Genomic DNA, 26,173 nt, shown 5'->3' with positions numbered 1-26,173 from the left:
ACTTAAACAGCTTCCCACATCTGTCTGTGGGCCACTGCACCGTCCCAGAATAGCCAATGCACAGAACCGTCTGTACCCCAGAGCTGCCCCTGATACACCCCTGCAGCAGGGCTGAACTGGGACAAATGAGTATAAAGGTATTACACCACTCCTATGTTCTCCAGGGAGTCATCCTTAGCCTGGGGAATTCTAGTTAGGATGATCTATCTGCATTCCTGTGGCATAGAGAGGGAATGCAGCTCAGAAATGAGGCCAGCAGGTCTAAACACATTTTAAAATGTAGTGTTTCAAGAAATGTGATACACTACATAATTGACAATGTTGACCAAGTAATATGTGTAAACAAGGTTAAGATTTTGTCACAGATATTTTTAGAAAAAGTCATGGGCAATAAAGAAAAATTCGTGGAAGCCCATGACTTGTCCATGACTTTTACTAAAAATATCCTGTCGGGGCTTAGAGCTCCAGGATCCCCCTGCCACCCAGGAGCTCTGGGATACCCCCACTGCCTGCAGCAACCCAGAGTTCTGGGGAGGCCCCCTGCTGCCTGCATCTCCCTGCAGGCAGGGAGGTCCTGCAGCTCCTGGCTGCCAGGGGCTGAAGTCATGGAGGTCACTGAAGGTCATTGGAAGTCACAGATTCCATGACTTCCATAACCTCTGTGAAAAAATCGTAGCCTTACATATAAATGTACACCAAAAAAAAAAAAAATCAAACATAGGTGTTTAAAACAAAGCACCTAAGTAAGAGTGGCCTGATTTTCAGAGATGCTTAGTTTCCCACTGAAGTCAATAAGAATTATAGTCACTTTACATTACTGAACATCAGACAATTTATTCAGCTGTCTAATGGATTTAAATGTCTAACTTTGGGCACCTACGTTTGAACTTTGCAGCATGGGTGTTTATTACTGTACATCAGTATGTTTGGCACTTAATATACTTACAACTTTTAATACTTATATTTTAATTCACTTGTAAACATAAAGCATGCCAGATTCCTGCCATCAATATTAAACTTTATTAAGCACTATGTTTCTTCCTTAAATATTTCTTGCCTAGGTATAGCTTTAGTAAGAGCCAAACAGTGTCTTTCATCAAAATGCTGTAATACACTGAAAAGTGACCATTAAAATAGCATCTGAAGAGATAACTATCTATGTGTATCCACAGTTACGTCTACTTGGGTGGCCAGACTTGCAGGGCCACTGAAGGTGAGGGCAGAATTTTGCCCACAGATTTATTATTGATTGTGATGATGTGTGAAAAATAAGGAACTCAGGTTGAGTTTTCAGGACAGTTAGAAAAAAAAATTCTGCTTATGAACAGAAAACATTTGACATCAAAGACACTGAGACATGAACATGGGACCTTACATTTTTACAGAGCAATTTTTCAGAGCAGGATTGGACTTTATGTTCCAGCACACTGTCCAAATGCTGCCTAGTGTCAGCTGGTTGTATCCTCTCCCCTCCTCTGAAATCCAGACAGCATTTGGAGGGTGTCTGGTTAGACAGGCTACAGTTTTGATTCTCCCATTGCAGGATGTTGTTCAGTTTCCATCCACCCTGATTAAGATACTCAAAATGTTCATAACATCATTTAACCATTTGTAGATTGAAAACATTTTGTGGTTATGAAAGAGAATCCAGTAAGATCTAGGCAAACTGAGGGCAGGTACTATACATGTTTTTACACAAAGCTCTGCTGGTACAAATTAGTCCTGACCTGCTAACGTACCTCTGGGGTTCTCAAAAGACACCTGTCCAAAAGACCTTCAGTCTCTAATCATTATGATTCCCTCTGTACTGGTGAATTTCACCAGTAGCACAGTAGTGTGTCCAAACATCATGTGGGATGATTTAGTTGGGGATTGGTCCTGCTTTGAGCAGGGGGTTGGACTAGATAACCTCCTGAGGTCCCTTCCAACCCTGATATTCTATGATTCAAACAGCTAGTGGTGGTGTGAAGAGGGTATACATCCATTGAGAAATAAGTTGAACCTATCAGTTCCTTTCATGTGTTATATCAAACATATCTGCTGCCAAGTCTTCACAGCTGAATCTACTGTATTAACTTATTACAGCACCTAGTACTTAATGCTTGGTTTGCTAAAAAATGACATACCTCTAATGAAGAGGTAGCTACAGGAGATGTATTTTCCTTTATTGTGTACATCTGTGTGTTTGTCTAATTCTAATGAAAGGCTGCAAAATTTACACTTGAGTCTTTTATTTATCGACAGAACATGTATAATGCACGATTAAAAAGGTACATTCTATAGAACTATCTAGAGCTCAATCAAGTCTCATCCTTAGCTACGGGAGCCCTCTCTAGGATTAAAAAGGTAATTTAGTGTACTTGCTTAGTAAGTTGTTTTGCCTTTGCTGAATCTTCCAGCATGGCTGACACTTATTGCCAGGTGGAGTTGTGCTTTTTGTGATGGACACTTATGCCATGGAGACCACCAATTCTATATACTGCTTTAGCAACCACCTCCGAAGAGAGACCACCCCGTCACAAGCGACACAGAAAGTGGACACAGAAAGTTTTCCCCCTATAATTTAACTGCAAAGAAACTGTAAAGAGGGATGACCTGTCATCTGCAACCAGTGACCACATTTTCTTACTCCCATTCATAAAAACAAACCTGTAGGAGAAACTGATTTTTGCTTATCAGTAGGGATCTAGTGTACCATACCATGCCACCTTTACTTCTGCACTGTTGCTGGTGAGAATGGCCAAGCGGGGCACCGAGTCAGCAGCCAACGCTCTCCCGTGTGCAAACCTTTGAAGAGTGGCCATCTCTTACAAGAGACCACTTTTGCTAACTCCCATGAGTCATCACTCTTGGCAGGTTTTACTGTACTGTAATCTGTCAAGTGGCAATCAGAAGGTAATATTAAATCACTATCAACCAGAGTGAATTTGAAGTGATGACGTAAAGGTGAGAGACTATTGCCAGTCTCCTAAAATAACCAGTTTCCCTAGGGATGGAGTGTTTTATTGATGATCTGCTGGATTTCCAACTCCGTTTTATTTGGTATGTGATTATTAGTATATGCTTTCAAGATCTTAAAAAGAACTAACTCCACAGATCCTTCTGATTTGTTCATAGGTAAGCCAGAATACCAATGACCAAGGAGCCTGCAAAAGTAACCATACAAATTATTACAAACTAAGAACAGAGGTAACATTTTAGTAAGTATTCATTAGCCAGTTTAACAGGGATAAATACATAACTATATTAAAGTCTTTGTCTTAGCAAGATTATAAGAAGTTTATGGAGGGTGTCATATGTTGCCTATAGTTAAGGTTGCCCAACCTCTCCCATAAGACCCTCTTTCCAATTTATTTTGCTAAAATGTAACCCTTTGGGCTGAAATTTTCCATGCTGCAGGCTGAATATTTTCAGAAAATTTCAGCAACAATTGTTCAGCTGTTTCCAAAAATAAAATTAGGGGAAAATACATAGTTTTGCCCATGTTAAAGAAATTCTTACAACTGTTTAGATCAGCAACACTCATACCAACAATACATGCTGACTCCATGGGTGCTCCGGGGCTGGAGTCTGAATAGGGGCAGGGAGGGGGCAGAGTTGGGGCGGGGACTTTGGGGAAGGGGTTGGAATGGGGGCAGGGGGGGAATCAAGGCGAGGCGCCTATGTACCAACATACTTTGGAGAAAGGAACTGAAATTTGACAAGGTGCCTGTCTGTGTCAGAGGTGTGCTTTTGCTTTTTTCCCCCATGAAAAAACACACAAAATTTGGCCAAATTATAAACCTTTGAAAAAAATCTCAGTTGGCACATGCTCAGTAGAGACTTGTTAGAGTTTGGCTGCTAAATTCTCTGAAGATTCCATCTGTACTGGACGTAGTCCAGCCCAGGGATGCAGTAGCTGAGCAGGACTTTCCTTGCAATTGTTCTTTCCAGCTGCTGTGATACCAGGCACAGGAACTGAGAGCAGAAAGATTTTCTTTCCTGTGCTTTCTTTGCCAGTGCCCAGGCACCCTGAAGGAGGAAGCTCCTTGACTTGAATGCAGAGAACAAGAGTCAGACCCGGGGGGAAGGGAAGTGGAAGGAGTAGATTGGTGCCAGTGGGAGTGGGACTGGTTGGCAAAGGAGTCTGGGACCTGGGGAAAAGAAACCAGGGGATTGAGAATAAGTGAGTGGGTAAAAGACTGACAGTGGTCAAGGACCCGGAAGAGGGGGAGACTGGCTCTGACCGAGCAGGGAGACTGGGACAAGGAGCCTGGGGGAGGTGAGAGTGGTTGGACAAGAAGACTGGGGCAAGCAGAGTAAAAAAGTCACATTAATTTTGGAATAGAGTGTCCACACAGAGAGTTACATTGACATAGCTTTAGCAGAATAATTATCCTGCTATAGCTATGCCTGTCTGCTTCCCTGTGTAGACAAGCATGTGGCTTATGAGATCTGAGAATGTGACAATTCAGGATGAATGAAGGCAGGCACATAATGAGACACAAACCTCTGTCAGTACACATCACTCTTGATCTGCAACATCCCTATTACTCCAGGCCTGGGACCACTTCTGAGCGAACACTGACGGTCATGTCAGCCAATGTGGTTGGTGAGGTGAATAAATGAGAACTCTAATCTAGCTAAGGAGTTACAGTGCCTGTCATGAAGGTATTTAAACACAGAGACCAGTCTTTCCACGTAACTGGAGGCAATGCTTGGGTTAATGCCTCCAGATTTAAATGACTAGTGTACTAAGAATGCACACTAATTTAATTCATTTTTAAAACCTCATATTAATATTTTCCAAGTTTAATGATACAGTAAATGCAACAAAGGACTATGAAATACATACTTTAATATCATTATTGCTGTAAGATGTTCTGTGTAGTTCTCTAATTCTGTTTTAGGACCCAATCGTGCAGGGTGCTGAGTGCCTCCTACAAAGCGCTCCAACTTCAGTTCTCAGCAAAGTCAATGGGAATTGAAGGCATTCAGCACCTGGCAGGATAAGGGTCTTAATGCATTGAAGGAACCCCTGTAGTTGTACAACACTGCATTAGAAACTATTTAGTTGTAAAGAGTTTATACTAAAAGAGAAAAAGTCATTTACCATTCGCATCCAGGTTGGTAAAAAGCCTTTGTATAGAGACATAAATCCTTCACCTTGTATAGCCTGTATCAAGCAGTCTGTAGAAGACTTATACAGCAGTCCCCTAGCAACAAGGAAGTAGAACAAAATGAAGTTGCTGTTACAAATACACAAGTAGACTGTAGGAAATGAAAGTGTTTCAGCACCATCACCCCCACCCAATATAACACACCCAAATCTTCCATTAGGGTAGTTCCTATGAAAGGTTACATTTAGAAATAAGTTCCCTGGCGTAGACCCACTGAAGTCAATGAAGCTATACCAGGGATTAATTCAGCCCCCAAAAATAAACTATATATTTTAAACTAAGGAAGAACTTTATATAGTTATGGACCATTAATACAAAAATAGCTTTTATATGCAAAAATAAACACCAAGACAATAAGCAGAAAGATTAAGAGTAGACTAGAGATCCAAAGCCTGCTGTATCGAAGAAATCAATGTGAATCTTTCCATTGACTTCATTGGGAGTTCAGTTCACGTCCCATATTACTACTGAAGCTGGGAAATGCCCTCTCAGAATTATCCATACCTTCCCTGTTTATCTCTTGGTTGGTTCATTATCCGCGTTTTGATGACATCAGCAGGAGTTCCCAGGATAGCAGCTACCAGGCCGGAACATACACTATCAATAAAAAACACTATTTGAAGAAAAAACGCATCAAGATTTATCATCCCAATTCAACCACCTATCTGAGTTTCAATAATAAAGACATTTTTATGGCTGTTGTCATTAAACCATGATTAATGCCTCATAACTTAATGTGGGTTTCCCAGTTAGGACAGAGCTGGGAAGCATTGCCTCAGCATCCTGCCCGGCCCCAGTGGAGTTCCTCAAGGATCGGTTTTGGGACCAGTCTTATTTAATCTTTTTATTACTGACCTTGGCACAAAAAGTGGGTGTGTGCTAATAACGTTTGCGGATGATACAAAGCTGGGAGGTATTGCCAATTTAGAGAAGGACCGGGATATCCTACAGGAGGATCTGGATGACCTTGTAAACTGGAGTAATAGTAATAGGATGAAATTTAATAGTGAGAAGTGTAAGGTCATGCATTTAGGGATTAATAACAAGAATTTTAGTTATAAGCTAGGGACGCATCAATTAGAAGTAACGGAGGAGGAAAAGGACCTTGGAGTATTGGTTGATCATAGGATGACTATGAGCTGCCAATGTGATATGGCCGTGAAAAAGGCTAATGCGGTCTTGGGATGCATCAGGAGAGGTATTTCCAGTAGGGATAAGGAGGTTTTAGTACCGTTATAAAAGGCACTGGTGAGACCTCACCTGGAATACTGTGTGCAGTTCTGGTCTCCCATGTTTAAGAAGGATGAATTCAAACTGGAACAGGTACAGAGAAGGGCTACTAGGATGATCCGAGAAATGGAAAACTTGTCTTATGAAAGGAGACTCAAGGAGCGTGGCTTGTTTAGCCTAACTAAAAGAAGGTTGAGGGGAGATATGATTGCTCTCTATAACTATATCAGAGGGATAAATAATAGAGAGGGAGAGGAATTATTTAAGCTCAGTACAAATGTGGACACAAGAACAAATGGATAAAAACTGGCCACCAGGAAATTTAGACTAGAAATTAGACGAAGGTTTCTAACCAACTTCAGAGGAGTGAAGTTCTGGAACAGCCTTCCCTGGGAAGCAGTGGGGGCAAAAGATCTATCTGGCTTTAAGATTAAACTCGATAAGTTTATGGAGGAAATGGTATGATGGGATAACATGGTTTTGGTAATTAAATATTCATGGTAAATAGGCCCAACGGCCTGTGATGGGATATCAGATGGGGTGGGATCTGAGTTACCCAGGAAAGAATTTTCTGTAGTATCTGGCTGATTAATCTTGCCCATATGCTCAGGGTTTAGCTGATCGCCATATTTGGGGTCAGGAAGGAATTTTCCTCCAGGGCAGATTGGAAGAGGCCCTGGAGGTTTTTCGCCTTCCTCTGTAGCATGGGGCACGGGTCACTTGTTGGAGGATTCTCTGCTCCTTGAAGTCTTTAAACTATGATTTGAGGACTTCAGTAGCACAGATATAGGTGTGAGGTTTTTTGCAGGAGTGGTGGGTGAAATTCTGTGGCCTGCGTTGTGCAGGAGGTCAGACTAGATGATCATAATGGTCCCTTCTGACCTAAATATCTATGAATATATGTACAAGTTGAGGGTAGAAGATGAAATGAAGATAAAGTAGTTTAGGACCGAACCCTACCAGATCATTTAAGGTATCACCTAATTTTTCCATACACACAGTTACACTGGTCTCCAGAGAAGCAGCATATGTACATAGTTAAAAACAGCCTATGGAGAGAGGCCCAGAGAGCCATCTACAGTGTGTCTGATTTTAATACTCCTCCCATTGAGCAGATGGAATAAGATGAGGAGAACGTGATCTCCTGAGTCCCAGACCATTGCCTAAACTGCAAGTCCATCCCTTCCCTCCTCTCTTCTTAGGATATCTGACACCTTTATTGGAATATGATTTGCCTTGGTGCTCAGTAGGCAGTATACCATCCTGTTCTCTACATCTGGCCCACTTCTGCTAGGATCAAGTTCTTCACCAAGGAGACACCTGTCAACATTAGGTGCATCTCCTGTTCTTTCTACTAGTTCCCTTTCAGTTCTTGCTTTTTGGTTACTGGTCAGCTACTGTCTGTTCTCTGTCTGTTCCTGCTCCATCTCCAGGTACAATACTGAGTCACAGAATTCCAAATATACTGTGTATAATTTACCACCACCTAGCACTTTCATATGCAATCTCAAAGTGCTTTGCAACATTGGGTAAGTAGCATTATTCCCAGCTACAGCATTGGTAACGGAAGCAACAAGAAGTAAAGTGATTTGCTCATGACTACACAGCAAGTTACTGGCAGAGCTGGGAATAGAACCCACATTCCCAAGTTGCATTTGAGTGCCCTGCTATGGCTACCTCTGAAGAAGCAATAATTGGAAGACAGAGGGAAGCAGCAATGTGACTGTCCTGAAAATTATAACATCACTGAGTGATTAGCTCGTGGCTAAAAGTTATCTCCTTAGAGAGGTGGGAGGGGATAATAAAATAATAAGGCACCTTGCGATGCTGTGAGTCACACTGTTGTCCTGAAGTGGTGTGTTCAGAAGTAAAAAGTGTTTCACTGAGTCATAAGTAGTCAGATCTGTAAAGACAGTAATTAGTGAAAATAAGCATAAATGAGAAGTTACTTGGTATTCAGGCTCCTTGTTATTGATTTAGGAGACAAAGACCTGTGCTAAATAAATCCCTGGTGTAACCCATTGACTACAAGAGTTGCACCAGGCTGGCATATAACCTGTTCCCCTTTTCTACTGCCATCAGCTACATCTAGAGCCTCCTCTCTGCTTTCCCCCTGCCTCCATCAGAAAACATATTATTGGAATATGCATATAGAATAATTGAACTCTCTCTCTTCCCGAAACCGCCCACCTTTCCTCCTGCTTAACATGAAAACAGTAACTTGGAAAATAAATGACCAAGGGGAAATTTGGCAAAAATGTTGTCAAACAAAATTGGAAACATTCATATAACTCTAAAAAGGATTTTTTTTTCACTTCTCTATCACTTTTCTTTCCCTGTGTAGGCACCATTATCCCCATTTTGCAAATGGCAAAAAATGATAATAGAGGGCATAAGGGAGTCTAAATTGGGATAACTTGATAAAGGGTTGGAAGGAAGTGTAAGTTAAAGTGACTAAGGATTTAAATGAAGACCGGCAGTCTCCTAGAAAATTAATGATAGATTTAGGAATAGAAGACAGGTGTCCTGACCTTAGATATGGTGCTTTATCTACAGAACCATGCAGACTTCCATAATACTTTATAGTAGGGCTGTCAAGCGATTAAAAAAATTAATCACAATTAATCGTGCAATTAAAAAAATTAAGCGTGTGATTATTCGCACTGTTAAACAATAGAATACCATTTATTTAAATATTTTTGGATGTTTTCTACATTTTCAAATATATTGATTTCAATTACAACACAGAATACAAAGTGTACAGTGCTCACTTTATTTTTGATTACAAGTATTTGCACTGTAAAATAACAAAAGAAATAGTATTTTTCAATTCACCTAATATAAGTACTGTAGTGCAATCTCTTTATCATGAAAGTTGAACTTACAAATGTAGAATTATGTACAAAAAATGCATTCAAAAATAAAACTGTAAAATTTTAGAGCCTGCAAGTCCACTCAGCCCTACTTCTTTTTCAGCCTATCGCTCAGACAAACAAGTTTGTTTACATTTGCAGGAGATAATCCTGCCCACTTCTTGTTTACAATGTCACCTGAAATGTCACCCGAAAGTGAGAACAGGCGTTGGCATGGCACTGTTGTAGCCAGTGTCACAAGATATTTACGTGCCAGATGCGCTAAAGATTCATATGTCCCTTCATGCTTCAACCACCATTTCAGGGGACGGGCTATGAAGTTTTACATTCTTTTGGTTCTGAGTGCAGTTATGTAACCAAAAAAAAAAAAAAATCTACATTTTTAAGTTGCACTTTCCCGACAAAGAGATTGCACTACAGTACTTGTATGAGGTGAATTGAAAAATACTATTTTTCATTTTTACAGTGCAAATATTTGTAATAAAAATAATATACACCGATTTCAGTTACAACACAGAATACAATATATATGAAAATATAGAAAAACATCCAAAAGATTTACCAAATTTCAACTGGTATTCTATTGTTTAACAGTGCGATTAAAACTGCTATTAATTTTTTTGAGTTAATCACATGAGTTAACTGCGATTAATCGACAACCCTACTTTATAGTGTTTTTCAGGACAAATATATAAGGTGGTAGAAGTTACATTTTAGTAAACAGATGCAACTAAATGTAAGAGAGTCTGAATTGGTATAGCTTTTCTTCTGAGGGATGGAAAAACTAAATTTGTGCGTGTGTGTGTGCGTGTGCGTAACTCCTAGACATAAGCACCCTCCAGTGACCAACTTCAGCAACACAGGCATAAATCTCCTCAGTTTAACCACAGGCGTGGGTTTCTATACAAGAATTCCACCAGTCTTTAGCTGTTCTGACAACCAACCTGGCCTTTTATATTGGCACAATTTTACCTTCTTACTCCAACAATTACAGGTGGATTCCCCACATTCAAACACCCAACGTACAGAAACAAACAGGCTCTTCTTCCCCAGAGAGTTCTTCCAGTCCAACCATTCCTGGGCTCTTCTTCCTTAAAACTGTCTTAAAGCCAGTCCTTAATAACGGTACATCCAGACTCCCTTCATAAGGTGGTTCCTCCCAGGGCTTTCACCAGAAGCAGGCTTCTTCCCTAAGCCCCGAGCACTTTTCTTTCCCCAAGTCAGGGATTCTAGGTGCCCCTCACAAGGCCCATCCCTGCTGGTCCTTCCAGTATCATGCTAGCCTCCTTCTTCCTAATAACTATCACATGATCCCCTTCTAAACTTAGTAAGAGGTAATTAGTTGGCCACAAGTGGACAAGGCCCACACATTCTTAAAGGACCAGACTCACCTGTGACAATGGATACTTTAACTTTTATACCTTCTTGTTATCCTTTCTCTAGCCTTAGTGATGTATAACTTACGCCACCTCTGACCCTGGCCCATCAATCTTAAAAAGGGATTTACATACATCAGCAACAAATGCTTAAAATAGCCTTGGGTTAAGTGGCCTAGAAATTACCAGCCATTCTGCTAAGCAAATTTAAACAGGCCAACAAAAAAATGACAAAAGGTCAAAAGTAAACTGATGCAGAGAAAGAGGCTTCTACTGAGCCTTGGGGGACATGATTATGGAGGGCACTCCTTAGGCAACATCCCTGAACCCAAAAGACCTCACCATCCTACAGATAAAACCTCAGGAAAGATGGCAAAGACAACCCAACTTATCTCAATGGTCCTGGAAGGACAAAGCAAGAGAGAGTCACTTAAGGAGCTCAGGCCTACTTTATTATGTTTACCTCCCATGTTTACCAGAGCAGCTCTTTGGACATTTGGCACCCAACCTGCCCAAAGGCCCTGAATTCCCCCTTCAGACAGGATCTTCACAAATGCATGGTGAACTCCATGAAATCTGAAATAAATAACATTTGACATTTCTCTAGCATCTCATATGTCTTTACAAACATTCATTCATACAGCTAATGAGTAGAGAATTCAGTGATGGACAAACTTCTGTTGTACACATGCAAGGAGGACTTCTTGTGCTTTCTGTAGCACACATTTTAAAAAAAAAAAATTCATAGGAATGTTTAATGCTAGTAAAGGTTATTGACCTGTTACAGCCCTGAAGACTGAAGTCCTCTGTTTATCCCCAGAAGAGATCCTTTATATTAAGGGCAGTGATAATGCAAGCTTCCCCACACTGCCCCACCAATGTGCCTCAACCATGACTTGAAGAAACTATTTTGATGGGAGTTCAGTCTCCAGCCAGATCCTTAGCTGGTATAAATAAGCACAGTTCCATTGATGGAGCTATGCTGAAGTACACCAGCTGAGGATCTGGGCTCTGTGTGTCATTTTAATCACTTAAGCTCTCCTCTGTAAAAAAAAAAAAAAAAAAAAAAAAATACTTGCTTAAACCACAAGGTTTTGTGCAGTAATGGTATGTATAAATTAGGTGCATATATATGCATATATTTTTGCACATACAAAGTCCTAAAAATCTGTCCCATACTGCATGGCACTTGTCAACATCCACAGAATGACCACTGACAACAACAAAAAAATGCCAATTAAAATTAGCTTACTTGAGAACTCACCGTAATGGTTTCCCTTCTAGTCTCCTCTTTCCTTCCATTTGCATCTGCACCTTCACCAGATCAGTTGGACTGGCAAAAAACTGACCAATGGCACCAGCTGCCATCCCTCCAACTACAGATTTCCTGTACAAAAGTAAAGTGGGACCTAAACTCCCATTTTTCTCCAGAATACATTCAAGACGTTAACAACTATGAAGTCACAATGCATGTTTCCCCAATGAAAATAAATGCCTCACCTAATGAGCTCTGTAGCATCTTCCACGTGAAATGGAATCTTAAACAACCACTTCTCATGTGAACAGCCAGAGCTTAATCTATCAATGATTGTAGTAACTCCAGATGGCTAATATAGTCTATAATGTTCTTGTCAGTTTTATACAGTGTTAAAGGTAACTTGGAAATAAAATATTTAATATACATTACCAATATGTGCTGGTTGCACTCAGGAAACATTGAAATAGCCAGAAGTTAGTCCCTTCCCCTTAATTGCACTTTCCCTTTGTGATTTCTCTTTTTTATTTGGGAAGAAATTGGTATCAAATACTTATAGTCTTTTTCTGTTTTTTGGTTTGCTTGTTTTTTTTTTTAAGTGAATTTGCACAGCAGTGGGGTGTGGGACTCAAGAATGGTCTTCTTGGAAACTCTTGCTATTCCCATTGCATTCCAAGTTGTTACTTTCATGGCTACACCATCTGCAGCACCTCCTCAAGTTCTGTGATTTTTGGAGGTAGCCCCCAGAAGTCTGAGCTCAGGCAAGTAATGCAACTAGCCAGGTGAGACGGAGGGGTATTCAACATATTAACACTTCAAAGGGAAAACAACGAGGAGTCCTTGTGGCACCTTCGAGACTAACAAATTTATTTGGGCATAAGCTTTTGTGGGCTATAACCCACTTCCTCAGATGCATGGAGTGAAAAATACAATAGGCAGGTACAAATATACAGGACATGAAAAGCTGTGAGTTGCCTTACCAAGTTGGGGGTCAGTGCTAAAAAGGCCAATTTAATCCGGGTGGATGTGGCCCATTCCCAACAGTTGACAAGAAGGGGTGAATATCAGATGGCAAATTACTTTTTGTAGTGACCCAGCCACTCCCAGTCTTTATTCAGGCCTAATTTGATGGTGTCAAAGTTTGCAAATTAATTCCAGTTCTGCAGTTTCTCACTGAAGTCTGTTATTAAAGTTTTTTTTGTTGAAGAATTGCCACTTTTAAGTCTGTTATTGAGTGTCCAGGGAGACTGAAATGCTCTCCTACTGGTTTTTGAATGTTACAATTCTTGATGTCTGATTTTTGTCCATTTATTCTTTTGTAGTTTGGCCAATGTACATGGCAGAGGGGCATTACTGGCACATGATGGCCAGGACCTAACCACATCATAGGACCTAACCACATCAGCCACACCACCAAGGGCTCGTTCACCTGCGCATCTACCAATGTGATATATGCCATCAGGGTTGTACCGTATGACTGGAGAATTGCTAACATAGTTCCTGTTTTTAAGAAAGGGAAAAAAAGTAATTCGGGTAACTACAGGCCTGTTAGTTTGACATCTGTAGTATGCAAGGTCTTGGAAAAAATTTTGAAGGAAAAAGTAGTTAAGGACATTGAGGTCAATGGTAAATGGGAAAAATACAACATGGTTTTACAAAAGGTAGATCATGCCAAATCAACCTGATCTCCTTCTTTGAGAAAGTAACAGATTTTTTAGACAAAGGAAACGCAGTGGATCTAATTTACCTAGATTTCAGTAAGGCGTTTGATACGGTGCCACATGGGGAATTATTAGTTAAATTGGAAAAGATGGGGATCAACATGAAAATTGAAAGGTGGATAAGGAATTGGTTAAAGGGGAGACTACAGCGGGTCATACTGAAAGGTGAACTGTCAGCCTGGAGGGAGGTTACCAGTGGAGTTCATCAGGGATCGGTTTTAGGACCAATCTTATTTAGTCTTTTTATTACTGACCTCGGCACAAAAAGTGGGAGTGTGCTAATAAAGTTTGCGGATGATAAAAAGCTGGGGGGTATTGCCAATTTAGAGAAGGACCGGGATATCCTACAGGAGGATCTGGATGACCTTGTAAACTGGAGTAATAGTAATAGGATGAAATTTAATAGTGAGAAGTGTAAGGTCATGCATTTAGGAATTAATAACAAGAATTTTAGTTATAAGCTGGGGGCGCATCAATTAGAAGTAACGGAAGAGGAGAAGGACCTTGGAGTATTGTTTGACCACAGGATGACTATGAGCCGCCAATGTGATATGGCCGTGAAAAAAGCTAATGCGGTCTTGGGATGCATCAGGCGAGGTATTTCCAGTAGAGATAAGGAGGTGTTAGTACCATTATACAAGGCACTGGTGAGACCTCATCTGGAATACTGTGTGCAGTTCTGGTCTCCCACGTTTAAGAAGAATGAATTCAAACTGGAACAGGTACAGAGAAGGGCTACTAGGATGATCCGAGGAATGGGAAACCTGTCTTATGAAAGGAGACTCAAGGAGCTTGGCTTGTTTAGCCTAACCAAAAGAAGGCTGAGGGGAGATATGATTACTCTCTATAAAAATATCAGAGGGATAAATACCAGAGAGGGAGAGGAATTATTTAAGCTCAGTACCAATGTGGGCACAAGAACAAATGGATATAAACTGGCCATCAGGAAGTTTAGACTTGAAATTAGATGAAGGTTTCTAACCATCAGAGGAGTAAAGTTCTGGAACTGCCTTTCAAGGGAAGCAGTGGGAGCAAAAGACCTATCTGGCTTCAAGATTAAACTCGATAAGTTTATGGAGGAGAAGGTATGATGGGATAACATGATTTTGGCAATTAATTGATCTTTAACTGTTCATGGTAAATAGGCCCAGTGGCCTGTGATGGAATGTTAGATGGGGTGGGATCTGAGTTAGTGCAGAGAATTCTTTCCTGGGTATCTGGCTGGTGAATCTTGTCCACATGCTCAGGGTTCAGCTGATCGCCATATTTGGGGTTGGGAAGGAATTTTCCTCCAGGGCAGATTGGAAGAGGCCCTGGGGGTTTTTCGCCTTCCTCTGCAGCATGGGGCATGGGTCACTTGCTGGAGGATTCTCTGCACCTTGAAGTCTTTAAACCATGATTTGAGGACTTCAATAGCTCAGACATAGGTGAGAGGTTTATTTCAGGAGTGGGTGGGTGAGATTCGGTGGCCTGCATTGTGCAGGAGGTCAGACTAGATGATCATAATAGTCCCCTCTGACCTTAATATCTATGAATCTATGTGCCAGCAATGCCCCTCTACCATGTACATTGGCCAAACCGGACAGTCTCTATGCAAAAGAATAAATGGACACAAATCAGACATCAAGAATTATAACATTCAAAAACCAGTAGGAGAGCACTTCAGTCTCCACAAGGATGTAGAGACAAAATCAAAAATGCTAAGGCACAAAATGAGTTATACCTGGCAAGGGACATAAAAGGCAATAGGAAGAGCTTATTTAAACACACTAGGAGCAAGAGAAAGAAAAAGGAAAGTGTAGGTCGTCTACTTAGCGGGGACGGAGAGCTAAAAACTAGGGCTATGAGTTTGTCACAGATGTCACAGAAATCACAGAATCTGTGACTTCCAGAAACCTCCGTGACTTGAGCACCCCGCTGTAGGGTCGCCGTGGCTTGGAACTACGGTGCCCAAGCTCCCAGACGCAGAGGGAGGCAGGGTGCCCCACAGCTCCCAGGCAGCGGGGCCGCTCTGCGAGATCCTGGCCGCGGCGGGCACTGGGGCCCCTGGGAGCTCCCAGCTGCTGCAGCTGCTCTGCAGCTCCTGGCCCCGCAGCTGGCGGGGGTGCCCGGGAGCACGGAGCCGCCACAGCGAGCAGGGGTGCCCAGGAGCACGGAGCCGCTGCAGCCGGTGGGGGTGCCCGGGAGCACAGAGCCACCACAGGTGGCAGGGGTGCTCAAGCTTGGAGCCACTGGTGATGTGGGGACCCTGCAGCTCCAAGCCAGGCACCCCTGAGTGGTGTGGGGAGCCTGCAGCTCCCCATTTTGTCATGCATATTTTTAATAAAAGTCACGAATAGGTCATGGGCTTCCATGAATTTTTCTTTATTGCCCGTGACCTGTCAGTGACTTTTACTAAAAATATGCATGACAAAATCTGAGCCTGGGAAGGAATGCAAGCTAAAATAGGGAACGAATGGGTTGAAAATATTTATATAAGTTAGATATATTCAAGTCAGCAGGGCCTGATGAAATTCATCCTTACGGAATTAGCTGAAGCAACCTCAGAGCCATTAGCAATTATCTTTGAGAACTCCTGGAGGACACAAGAGGTCCTAGAAGACTGGAAAAGGGCAAACATAGTACAGTACCAATCTTGAAAAAGGGGAACAAGGAGGACTGAGGGAATTATAGACCAGGCAGCCTAACTTCAATACCTGGAAAGATATTAGAGCAAATTATTAATCAGTTTTTAAGTACCTGGAACATAATAGGTTTATAAGGAATAATCAATGTGGATTTGTCAAGAATAAATTATGCCAAACCAACTTAATTTCCTTCTCTGATAGGATTACTGACCTAGTGGATGGGGGAAGCAGTAGAAGTAATATACCTTGATGTTAGTAAGGCTTTTGACACAGTTCCGTATGACATTCTCATAAGCAAACTAAGGAAATGTGGTCTAGATGAAATTACTATTAGGTAGGTGCACAACTGTTCGGAAGATAATACTTGAGGAGTAGTTATTAGTGGTTTGCTGTCAACTTGGGAGGACACACCAAGTGGGTTAAATACAGGGTCTATCCTGAGTCTGGTACTATTCAATATTTTCATTAATGACTTGGATAATCGAGTAGAGAGTATGCTTATAAAATTTGCCGATGACACCAAGGTGGGAAGGATTGCAAGCACTTTGTTGGACAGGTTTAAAATCGAAAATGACCTTGACAAATAGGAGAATTAGTCTGAATTAAACCAGATGAAATTCAATAAAGACAAGTGCAAAGTACTTCACTTAGGAAGGAAAAAATCAAAAACCACAACTAGTACTGAAGAAGAGGATCTGGTGGTCATTTAGCACTTCTGCCATTTCCACATTTTCTGTTATTGTTCCCCCTCGCTCCCCACCATTGTGTAACAGGCCTACCCTGTCCTTGGTCTTCCTCTTCCTTATAATGTATGTGTAGAATGTTGTTATTCTTTATGTCTCTAGCTAGTTTAATCTCATTTTGTGCCTTGGCCTTTCTTATTTTGTCTCTACATACTTGTGTTGTTTGTTTCTATTCATCCTCTGTAATTTAACCTAGTTTCCACTTTTTGTGGGACTCTTTTCTGAGTTTCAGATCCTTGAAGATCTCCTGGTTAAGCCAGGGCTGTCTCCTGCCATACTTCCTATCTTTCCTATGCAGTAGGATAGTTTGCTCTTGTGCCCTCAGTAATATTTCTTTGAAAAACAGCCAACTCTCTTTAATAATAGGGAGATTCATTGCAAATTACTGACTTGCAAATTAATGATTTAGGGTGAAATTCACTCTGTGCAAACAACTGATGCAAGGACTATGCACCACTTAAATCTTCAAAGTAGAGATCAAATAGTAACTTACATGTTGCATAAGCCTTGTGTTGGCCAACTGCATATGAATTAATTTCACTCCAGGCCCTTATTTACACAGGAAAGTTGCGCAGGTTTTTAAACTAATTTGGTCAAACCAGTGGAAACCCCTGTGTGGACACTCCTGTTTCAGTTTTGCTCAAACCTGTTCCCAGTCGACTTAAACCAAGGGAAGCTGCTCTTCAACTGAAATAAAGAGTTCCTCACAGATGTTTGCACTGGATTAATTAAATCAATTTAAATTCACACCTTAGTTAAACCAGTGCAGCTTTCTTGTGCAGACAAGCTGTGAGAGACAATTTTCCCGGGCCTATAGAACTGCTGCAACGACAACAACCCCAACAGTAGGCAGTAGCACATTTACCAAAGAGGAAAGCTCTCATCTTCAGCTCCACCAAGCACAGAGTCACGAAGGTGCTCATATGTAACCATCCGCACTCCGGAGTATACTACAGAAAACAAAACCACAAGAGAATTTTTAGGGCAGCCCTCTCTTTGTTTGTACTAGAATAGAAAACCAAGAGATTAATTGTAAAACACCTACCACAATGGGACCCTTGGTTCTGACTGAGGCATTTGGTTGCTACTGTAATAACAAATAATCCAAAAGGGGAGGAAGAAGAGGCTGAGTGGAATATCTGCCCCAGCCATGAACTTGTTAGTGTAAGGGAATCTCTTTTGCTAAGTGGTATTTCTTGTCACAGATATGAGGTGTCTCAGCACTTTAAGACACTTTACTTCACCGGCCATCTCACCACCAATCTGTGAGATTTGTTTCATTTCCAGCAAACTAGCCATTAAAGAATCCTCTATGTGCGTTCCCTCCCACAGGCGCAATCCCTTTAAGATTTGCTGCTGTCATTGTATTTCCAATTAAAAAAAATACAAACCAGCTATCTCTGAGAACCTCTTCCTGCTAACGAGAAGGGAATGTGATATAATGGATGGGGCACTAGACTGCATTTCAGATTTCATGGTTTCAAGTCCTGGCCCTGCCATGGACCTGCTGGGTGAGCTGGGAAAAGTCACTTCCCTTCTGTAAATTGAGGATAATGATACTGACCTCCTTTGTAAAGCAGTTTGAGACCTACTGATGAAAAGTGCTGTATAACTATCCACTTCAAAATGCCAACCTTTAGTTAATTTGGATTAATTTTCTTGGATGTCCCCATGTAGACAAGCCCTTTGAGTCCTGGACCTCAATGGAAAAATAGGGGGTTTAACTGAAAATGTTTGATTGTATGATTTGACTGCACATTCCAACTCAGGCAAGAATGTAAGTAACAGCGAAAAGGCTTGGAGGTGGATCACTTGGCTCCCTCTAGAGGCTATAATTAAGGCTGTAAGTCTGTCACAGAGATCCTGGATTCCATGACTGTCCGGGAATTCCATGACTCCTGCAGCAGCCGGTACTGCTGTCCCCAGAGCCACCCAAGCAGCTGCTGCTGCACCGGCTGCTGTTCAGGTGGCCCCAGGCAGCTGGCCCCTGGGGCCACCAAAGGAGCAGCAGTCCCAGGTGATGTCCCGAAGCACTGGGACAGCACCCCCCCTCACTGGGCTGCCCAACCCCCAGAGCAACAGCAGAGCCCTGGGCTGCCTCCCTTCCAGAGCAGCAGCGGCACCCCTGAGCAGCAGTGGTGCCCCAGAGCCCTCCCCACCCGTGAGCAGCAGTGGCACCGCAGGTGCACCCCAGAGCACCTAAGATTTAGTCAGTGGTATTTATAGTACAAGTCATGGGCAGGTCACGGGCCGTGAATTTTTGTTTATTGCCCGTGGTCTGTCTCTGACTCTTACTAAAAATACCCAAGACTAAATCTTAGCTTTAATTATAATGTTGTTTACTCATAGTTCAACAGACTGTATTGGAACTAGTTTATATTTTGATTGCATGAATGATAACAGATTGTAAGACATTACAAGTAGTACAATCTGGTTAGGGAATGCAATTCAAGTTCAGCAAGGTAGAGCTGGGAGAACTCCACTCTAAAGACCAGGAGCTTTATGCCAGCACGCACGATTCTGTCTCAGGGTCTAGTGTTCCTCCGTTCCCTACCTGGAGATTCCAAACCCTGCGGAGAGTGATTCTGTAGGACTGAACTGATGGCAGTGGCAACGGCAATGAAGCCACACTGTAAGGCCTGACTAGACCAGCTGTGGCAGGGGTGCCAGAACTGACTTCACAGCAACAGGCGACCAGACCAGCTGTGACAGGTCTGCAGAACTGACTTCACAGTGAGGCCCACTGGACAAGCTGCGATGAGGATGCAAAACTGACTTCATGGCAAGACCCAACCAGAGCAGCCATGTTAGGCAGGCTATTCATCCAGTTTTAAGTCAGACAGCCCTGTTTTTAAATTGTTTGTCTCCTACCGTGTACTGAGACAACACAGGATGTGGTTTTGTCTGGTATCATGGCTAGGGGATGCCATTTTGAAGAGCACACTCCCCCACCCATGCCTGCATGACCTACCATGCACCATGCAGGCCAGGTCATTCTGGCGAGGGTGGAGTTATGCAGGCGGGGGAATGTCCCATCTTCTGGGGTTGTGTAAACAGCATTCTTGGCAGGAAGGGTGAACTGACTTCACAGGAGATCCAACTAGAGCAGCTGAGGCAGGGATGCGGAACTGACTTAATAGTAAACCCATGTTAGGCCAGTCATTCATCTGGTTTTAAGCCCGATGGCCCTGTTTTTAAATGGTGTGTCCCCTGTCTGGTACTGAGACAACACCAGATATGGTTTCAACTAGTATCATGGATGGGAAATGCCATTTTGAAGAGAACACCACCCCACCCCTGCTGGCATGACTTCACACGCACCATGAATGTGAGGTCACGCTGGCGAGGGTGGAGTCATGCAGGTGGGAGTGAGGAGCAGACCCATGCCATACCCAGAAGTACTGGAATGGCCAGTATTCTGGGGATGTGTGAATGACCACCCTAGCCATGGCAGGGATGCAGAACTGACTTCACAGTGAGATCCAGTTAGACTAGCTGAGACAGGGAGTGCAGAACTAATTTCTCAGCAAGGCCTGACCGGACCAGCTTTGGCAGTGGTGAAGAACTAACTTCACAGCAAGGCCCGACTGTACAAGCTTTGGCAGTGGTGTGGAAGTGACTACACTGTGAGGTCCAACTGGACCAATCCAAGTGGAGGTGCAAGAACTGACATCATGGCAAGGCCTGACCACACCAGTGGCAGCCAAGGTACAGAGCTCACATTTCAGTGTGACCCACGCAGGGGTGCAAAACTGAGTAAGTTCTCAGCGGCAGAAAAGCTGATTTCTTGCAGCTGAACTAGGTAGCTTCACAATGGAGCAGGACTTCTCTGGATGGGAGCAGACAGATGGAGGAGAGCCACCCCCTGACAGCAACTGAGTCTGAGACCACTTCTAAAGTGAATTAAGCTAAATCAAATCGAGACCACTTTAATTCTGAATAAGAGCATTCACTCAAGTGTTTAACTAATCTACTTTAAATCCACTTGGATTAAATTTCCTGAGTGTCCTCATTCAGGGCACGTCTTCACTAGCAACGGCTTGTGTAGTCGCAACAGAGTGCTGGGAGAGAGCTCTCCCAGCACTATAAAAAACCCACCTCCATGAGGGGAATAGCTACTGTCACAGAGTCCCTGGGCGATGCTCTGGAACTGCTCCCCATGAAGCCAGTCAGGACTCTGGGGCAATCTCCTTTCTGTGAGCAGCTTGCCTTCTGGACACAAAGCTCACACAGCTTCCACCTTCCTGGGTCTGACCTCGGAGCATTCAGCATCCTCTGCCCTTCTGTGCGCTTCCCACAGCGAGTCCGCTCAGGCGGGGCTCCTGGGGAAGCCAGAGGGTCCTGCACCCCAACTTCGCAGTCAGACGTGACTCTCAGCCAGCCAGTAAAACAGAGGTTTATTAGACGACAGGAACATGGTCTAAAACAGAGCTTGTAGGTGCAGAGAACAGGGCCCCTCAGCCGGGTCCATTTTGGGGGTCAGTGAACCAGACAACCATGTCTGCCCTTCACTCCATGCCTCCAGCCAGCCCCAAACTGAAACTCCCTCCAGCCCCTCCTCCTCTGGGCCTTGTTCCCTTCCCGGGCCAGGAGGCCACACGATTCCCCTGTTCTCCAACCCTTCAGCTCTCACCTTGCAGGGGGGGAAGGGCCCAGGCCATCAGTTGCCAGGAAACAGGGTGTTGGCCTTTCTCTGTGTCCAGACCCCTGCACACACCTGCCCTCTAGGGCTCCGCAACGATCACATACCCCTACCCCTCCACCCAGACACTCAAGAACCGTACAGGGGAAACTGAGGCACCGCCACACTATTCAGAGGAAACATTAAGAACAGTCCCACTTCGTCACAGCTACCAACACTGGAAGCTTGGCTGCACTGTCTACACTGGTACTTTACAGCACTGAAACTTGCAGCACTCAGGAGTGTGTTTTTTCACACCCCTGAGCAAGAAAGTTGCAGCGCTGTAAAGTACCAGTGTACACAAGCCCTCGGACAAGCCCTAAGTAGAGCTGGGAATGAGGTTTCAGGTGGGTGTGATCACACTGTTGTGTGATTAAGGGTCCGCAGTAAGCTGGTCACTTACTGTTTGGGTCTGCAGGGTTGACTGAACACTGATTGGGTTTGGGTGGTTGTGTTGCATGTAAATATACGTGCAGTGATCATGCTTTGGGATTTTTTTTCTTTTCCCCCCAAATAAAAGGAACCAGTGGTGCTGAGTGCTGCCATCCCAAGGATGCTGAGTGCCTGTGAGTGGGGAACAACGACCTGCAAAAGTAAGTGGGGAGGTTTTACTTTAACTTCCCAGACTCAGAATACGGCTCTGGGTGAGGATTCAAGCCATAGTTTAAGAGGACCTCTAGGCACATTGAATGAGCCCTTATGCTGCCATTGGCACTAGCCAGAAGGGTTACAAATTGACATGGCAGGATTATGACACAAGACAGTATAGCTGTGGGACATAGCACACAGCAATGGTTTTCAAACTGTGGATCGTGACCCAGTACTGGGATGCGGAATGGAAGGCACTGGGTCGCAGCAGCTCTGATCAGCACTGCTGACTGGGCCACTAAAAGTCCTGTTGGTGGTGCTGACCGGCTAGGGAGGCTAGTTCCTACCTGTTCCAACACCGCACTGCGCCCTGTAAGCAACCAGCAGCAGGTCTGGCTCCTAGGCGGCGGGGCCATGGGGCTCCACATGCTGCCCCTGCCCTGAGCATCAGCTCCGCACTCCCATTAAGCGTGAACCGGCCAATGGGAGCAGGGTGGGGGGAACGGTGCCTGCGGGTGAGCGCTGCGTGGAGCCGCTTCCGTACCTCCGCCTAGAAACTGCACCTGCTGCTGGCCGCTTCCAGGGCGCAGCGCAGTCCACAGTGCCAGGACAGGCAGGAAGCCTGCCTTAGCACCCCTGATGTGCCACTGACCGGAAGCTGCCCAAGGTAAGCCTACGCCCTAACCCTGCACCCCAATCCCCTGCTTCAGCCCTGAGTCCCCCCCCAGACCCGGAGCCACCTCCTGCACCCCAAAACCCCATCCCCATCCCAGAGCCTGCACCCCCAGCCCAGAGCCATGACCCTCTCCCACACCCCAAGCCCCTACCCCAGCCCAGAGGCCCCTCCCATACCCTGAACCCCTCATTCCCAGCCCCACCCCGCAGCACTCACCCCCGCACCCCAACCCTCTGCCCCAGCTCTGAGCCCCTCCCACTCCCCAACTCCCTAATCCCCAGCTTCGCTGGGTTGCGGGCATCAACAATTTTCTTCAACTGGGTCATCGGGAAAAAAGTTTGAAAACCACTGGCATGCAACATTCTGACTCATTGCTATGGGAGAAGATAATCACCTATGTGTCTGTAGACGGCAGGTGTTGCTCCTTGCCAGAGTTTTAGTAAGCCTTCCTCTTGAACAATCCCTGCTGCAGTACGTAGCATGCCACGGTAGGGTACAGCTCTTCTGGCAGCAGCTCCATATCGACAAACAGCAGCTTCACCTTGGATCTGCAGCCGTGTTTTCGTGAGATCCAGGGGAAAGGTTGCTAGCAAAAAATATCAGGGAACACAGCTGAACAAGGGCACATCCTGCAGAACACATTGTTGCGAAACACAGGCTGGCAGCATTTGGTTTGCCGCAGGCGCTGTTAGCAGGTGCTCATCCTGACTGAGACAGGAGGCTCATTATTCATGGTGCCTTTTGACAAGACAGCAAAAAATAAATCAATCGCCTTTCATTCTATCCCAAGTTCCTCCCCTTCCAAATCCAATGCTTACCACCTGCCCCACTTTTGAAGTTTCTTTGGAGAAGCATTTGGAATTTCTGGAAGATGCTGGAGCACGTCAAATCCTTGTCAGTTACTCCCACCCTTTTACATACTCTGTGACCAAGACTTTGGTGTACACAATGCAGTTGGGCAGGTCAGGCACCCCCTTATTCTCAAGTGGCTACTCTGCATTTCCAGTCTGTGCCCAGAGGGAAAACACATTCTGCAGAGCCAGTAATCTCCCCATCCCCATGCAGGGAAGCATGAAATGGGAAGATGTTTGACTGGCTCCATCCCACGATGTGGGGAAGCTGCTTTGAGCAGAGGGGGAAGCAATCTTCTATTGGCGTGGATTAATAGAAGATTACTTTTCCCCATTGGAACAAAGCAGAACCAGGGAAGAAAGTGTCCCTCAATCCCTTCCCTATGCTGCTTCTGGGGCAGTGCAGTTACACGCTGCCCTTACATTAAAAAAAAAAAACTTGAGAACAGCTAGGCTGCTGGTGTGCTGAGAGAACCGCTTCCTCTGCTAACCAACACTGCCTTGTATTTCCCAGGCTGTCTGTATCCATCGGTTGTCTCTTGTTTTATACTTAGATTGTAATCTCTGTGTAGTACAGACTATCTCTTGGTTCTATGTTTGTACAGAGCCTAGCACAATGGGGTTCAGGTCCATGACTAGGGCTCCTAGGCACTACAGTAATATAAATAATAAACAACACTAATAATAATACTTAGGGATGCCAGTAAAGTCACAGTATAGTCCCATATTATAAGTTATTATTTCTTGTACTGGGTATCTTTAAACAAAAGAGAACCCTTAAATCACTAGGACATTGCACCAAGTTTGCATGTACAAATTAATAGTTTACACTACATAGATATTACAAAATATCAAATTATTTATCACAGTGCAGCATTGTATAGGCATTCCCTCTTCCATAAATATCTGCTATCATTTTATTGCACTGACACATGTCTCTAAAGACAGTTCTGCTGTAATTGGAAACTAGATTAGATCTCTTTTTGGGGGGAAGGAGGAGTGCTACTCTAGGCAAATTACTCACAGTCAAGTTCAACTGATTGTTCTTCTTTTTTGGTGTTCTATCAGAAATAAGAGTACATTGCACATTTAAATCACTCACAACTTGTCTTCGTTCACTATTGCATCCCACTGTTCTCAACAGCAGAGATTTAGGGCTAGTCTACACTGGCAGCGCTTTAACATGGCTTGTGTGGTCATGGCACAGCTCTCCCAGCGCTCTAAAAAACCCACCTCCATGAGAAGCGCGGCTCCCAGCGCTGGGGTACTGTTTACACAAGCACTTTACAGTGCTGAAACTTGCTGCACTCAGGGGCGTGCTTTTTCAAACCCTTGAGCGAGAAAGTTGCAGTGCTGTAAATTGTCAGTGTAAACAAGCCCCTAGAACTGAAATACCTACTGCGGAGCAACACCAAGTTTGCAAAGCTGCAGACCCGGAGAAACCATGTGATGTAATATATTTTGCAACCTGCAATACACAGACAAGTATAAAGAGCAGAGGCCGGTGTAACAAGTTCCCTGCGCTGGGAAGTTGTTGAATGTTGAGGCAGCAGTGAACAGAGAGCTGGGGGAATGGGGCTGAGTATTTTCCCTGCCTCCCACCCCAGTCAATCACGACTCCCTTCCCTCTAATAAAATCATAGTGGCTAGTACCTAGTTCTGCAACCACGGCTGCACAGGCTGACAGGGTGAACTTACTGGCTCGGGGCCATCTCTCTGGGAAAGGCAAACTCCTCTCCTCCTGGGGTAGCATTGAGCATGTAACATAACAGGCTCACTCACCTACCCACCCGAAAGAATTAAAAGTCAGTGAGTGCATCACTCTCCTGAGGTCATTTTCCTAAAGTTCCAGCCGCACCAAGGAGCACTCACCCCACACCGTCTCCTCTCCTGATAAACAGACTCTAAAGTCTCTGCTCAGTGACATAAATAAGTCCTACAGAGAGGCTTCTGGGAAATGTAGTCTTTCATCTAATCTCGTTCTCACCTGCAGTAGTGAAAGTTGGTTTTTAAACACAGTTATTTATTGCCAATTGCTGATATTCAAAAATCATGAGTCAGGTCCCCAAAATCATGAGATTGACTTAAACATAATCATAGAATAGAATCATACAATATCAGGGTTGGAAGGGACCTCAGGAGGTCATCTAGTCCAACCCCCTGCTCAAAGCAGGACCAATCCCCAATTAAATCATCCCAGCCAGGGCTTTCTCAAGCCTGACCTTAAAAATATCTAAGGAAGGAGATTCTACCACCTCCCTAGGTAACGCATTCCAGTGTTTCACCACCCTCCTAGTGAAAAAGTTTTTCCTAATATCCAACCTAAACCTCCCCCACTGCAACTTGAGACCATTACTCCTTGTTCTGTCATCAGCTACCACTGAGAACAGTCT

General features: G+C 43.9%; 2 protein-coding genes across 5 annotated transcripts in view; one reads left to right on the top strand and one right to left on the bottom strand.

Annotated features, from left to right (window-relative positions):
* The window catches only part of LOC141983762 (24-hydroxycholesterol 7-alpha-hydroxylase-like), a 57,493-nt gene that overhangs the window by 332 nt on the left and 30,988 nt on the right, over positions 1 to 26,173 (top strand). The window contains exon 2 of the mRNA XM_074946779.1: positions 3,118 to 3,189. Within this exon, the coding sequence (XP_074802880.1) occupies positions 3,118 to 3,189 (72 nt within the window). The remainder of the gene's footprint in view (positions 1 to 3,117; positions 3,190 to 26,173) is intronic.
* SLC25A27 (solute carrier family 25 member 27) lies at positions 982 to 25,714 on the bottom strand. Of its 4 annotated transcripts, none has more exons than XM_074946782.1 (9): positions 25,479 to 25,592; positions 23,324 to 23,515; positions 17,850 to 17,934; positions 11,903 to 12,025; positions 11,102 to 11,214; positions 8,208 to 8,292; positions 5,664 to 5,756; positions 5,093 to 5,195; positions 982 to 3,146 (listed from the first exon to the last, which is right to left on the bottom strand). In XM_074946782.1, exons 1-9 carry the CDS (start codon positions 25,531 to 25,533, stop codon positions 3,075 to 3,077), a joined length of 921 nt encoding a protein of 306 aa, XP_074802883.1. In that variant the 5' UTR covers positions 25,534 to 25,592; the 3' UTR covers positions 982 to 3,074. The 4 variants fall into 4 exon arrangements, with proteins under 4 accessions (XP_074802883.1, XP_074802881.1, XP_074802882.1 ...); XM_074946780.1 differs by having other exon boundaries at positions 25,434 to 25,571; XM_074946781.1 differs by lacking the exon at positions 25,479 to 25,592 and adding an exon at positions 25,653 to 25,714 and having other exon boundaries at positions 983 to 3,146.

This window comes from Natator depressus, chromosome 3 (assembly GCF_965152275.1).
Source record: "Natator depressus isolate rNatDep1 chromosome 3, rNatDep2.hap1, whole genome shotgun sequence".
Taxonomy (NCBI): domain Eukaryota; kingdom Metazoa; phylum Chordata; order Testudines; family Cheloniidae; genus Natator; species Natator depressus.
This window is presented reverse-complemented; position numbering and strand designations above follow the sequence as displayed.

Excerpts from the sequence above, each read along its gene's own strand:
- SLC25A27 (XM_074946780.1), bottom strand. The coding sequence starts at position 25,533 with ATGCTACCCCAGGAGGAGAGGAGTTTGCCTTTCCCAGAGAGATGGCCC. Across the intron at positions 11,215-11,902 it reads CTAGAAGGGAAACCATTACG|ATTTCATGGAGTTCACCATG; the intron begins GTGAGTTCTCAA and ends TATTTATTTCAG. Across the intron at positions 3,147-5,092 it reads TACCAACCTGGATGCGAATG|GCTCCTTGGTCATTGGTATT; the intron begins GTAAATGACTTT and ends TTACTTTTGCAG.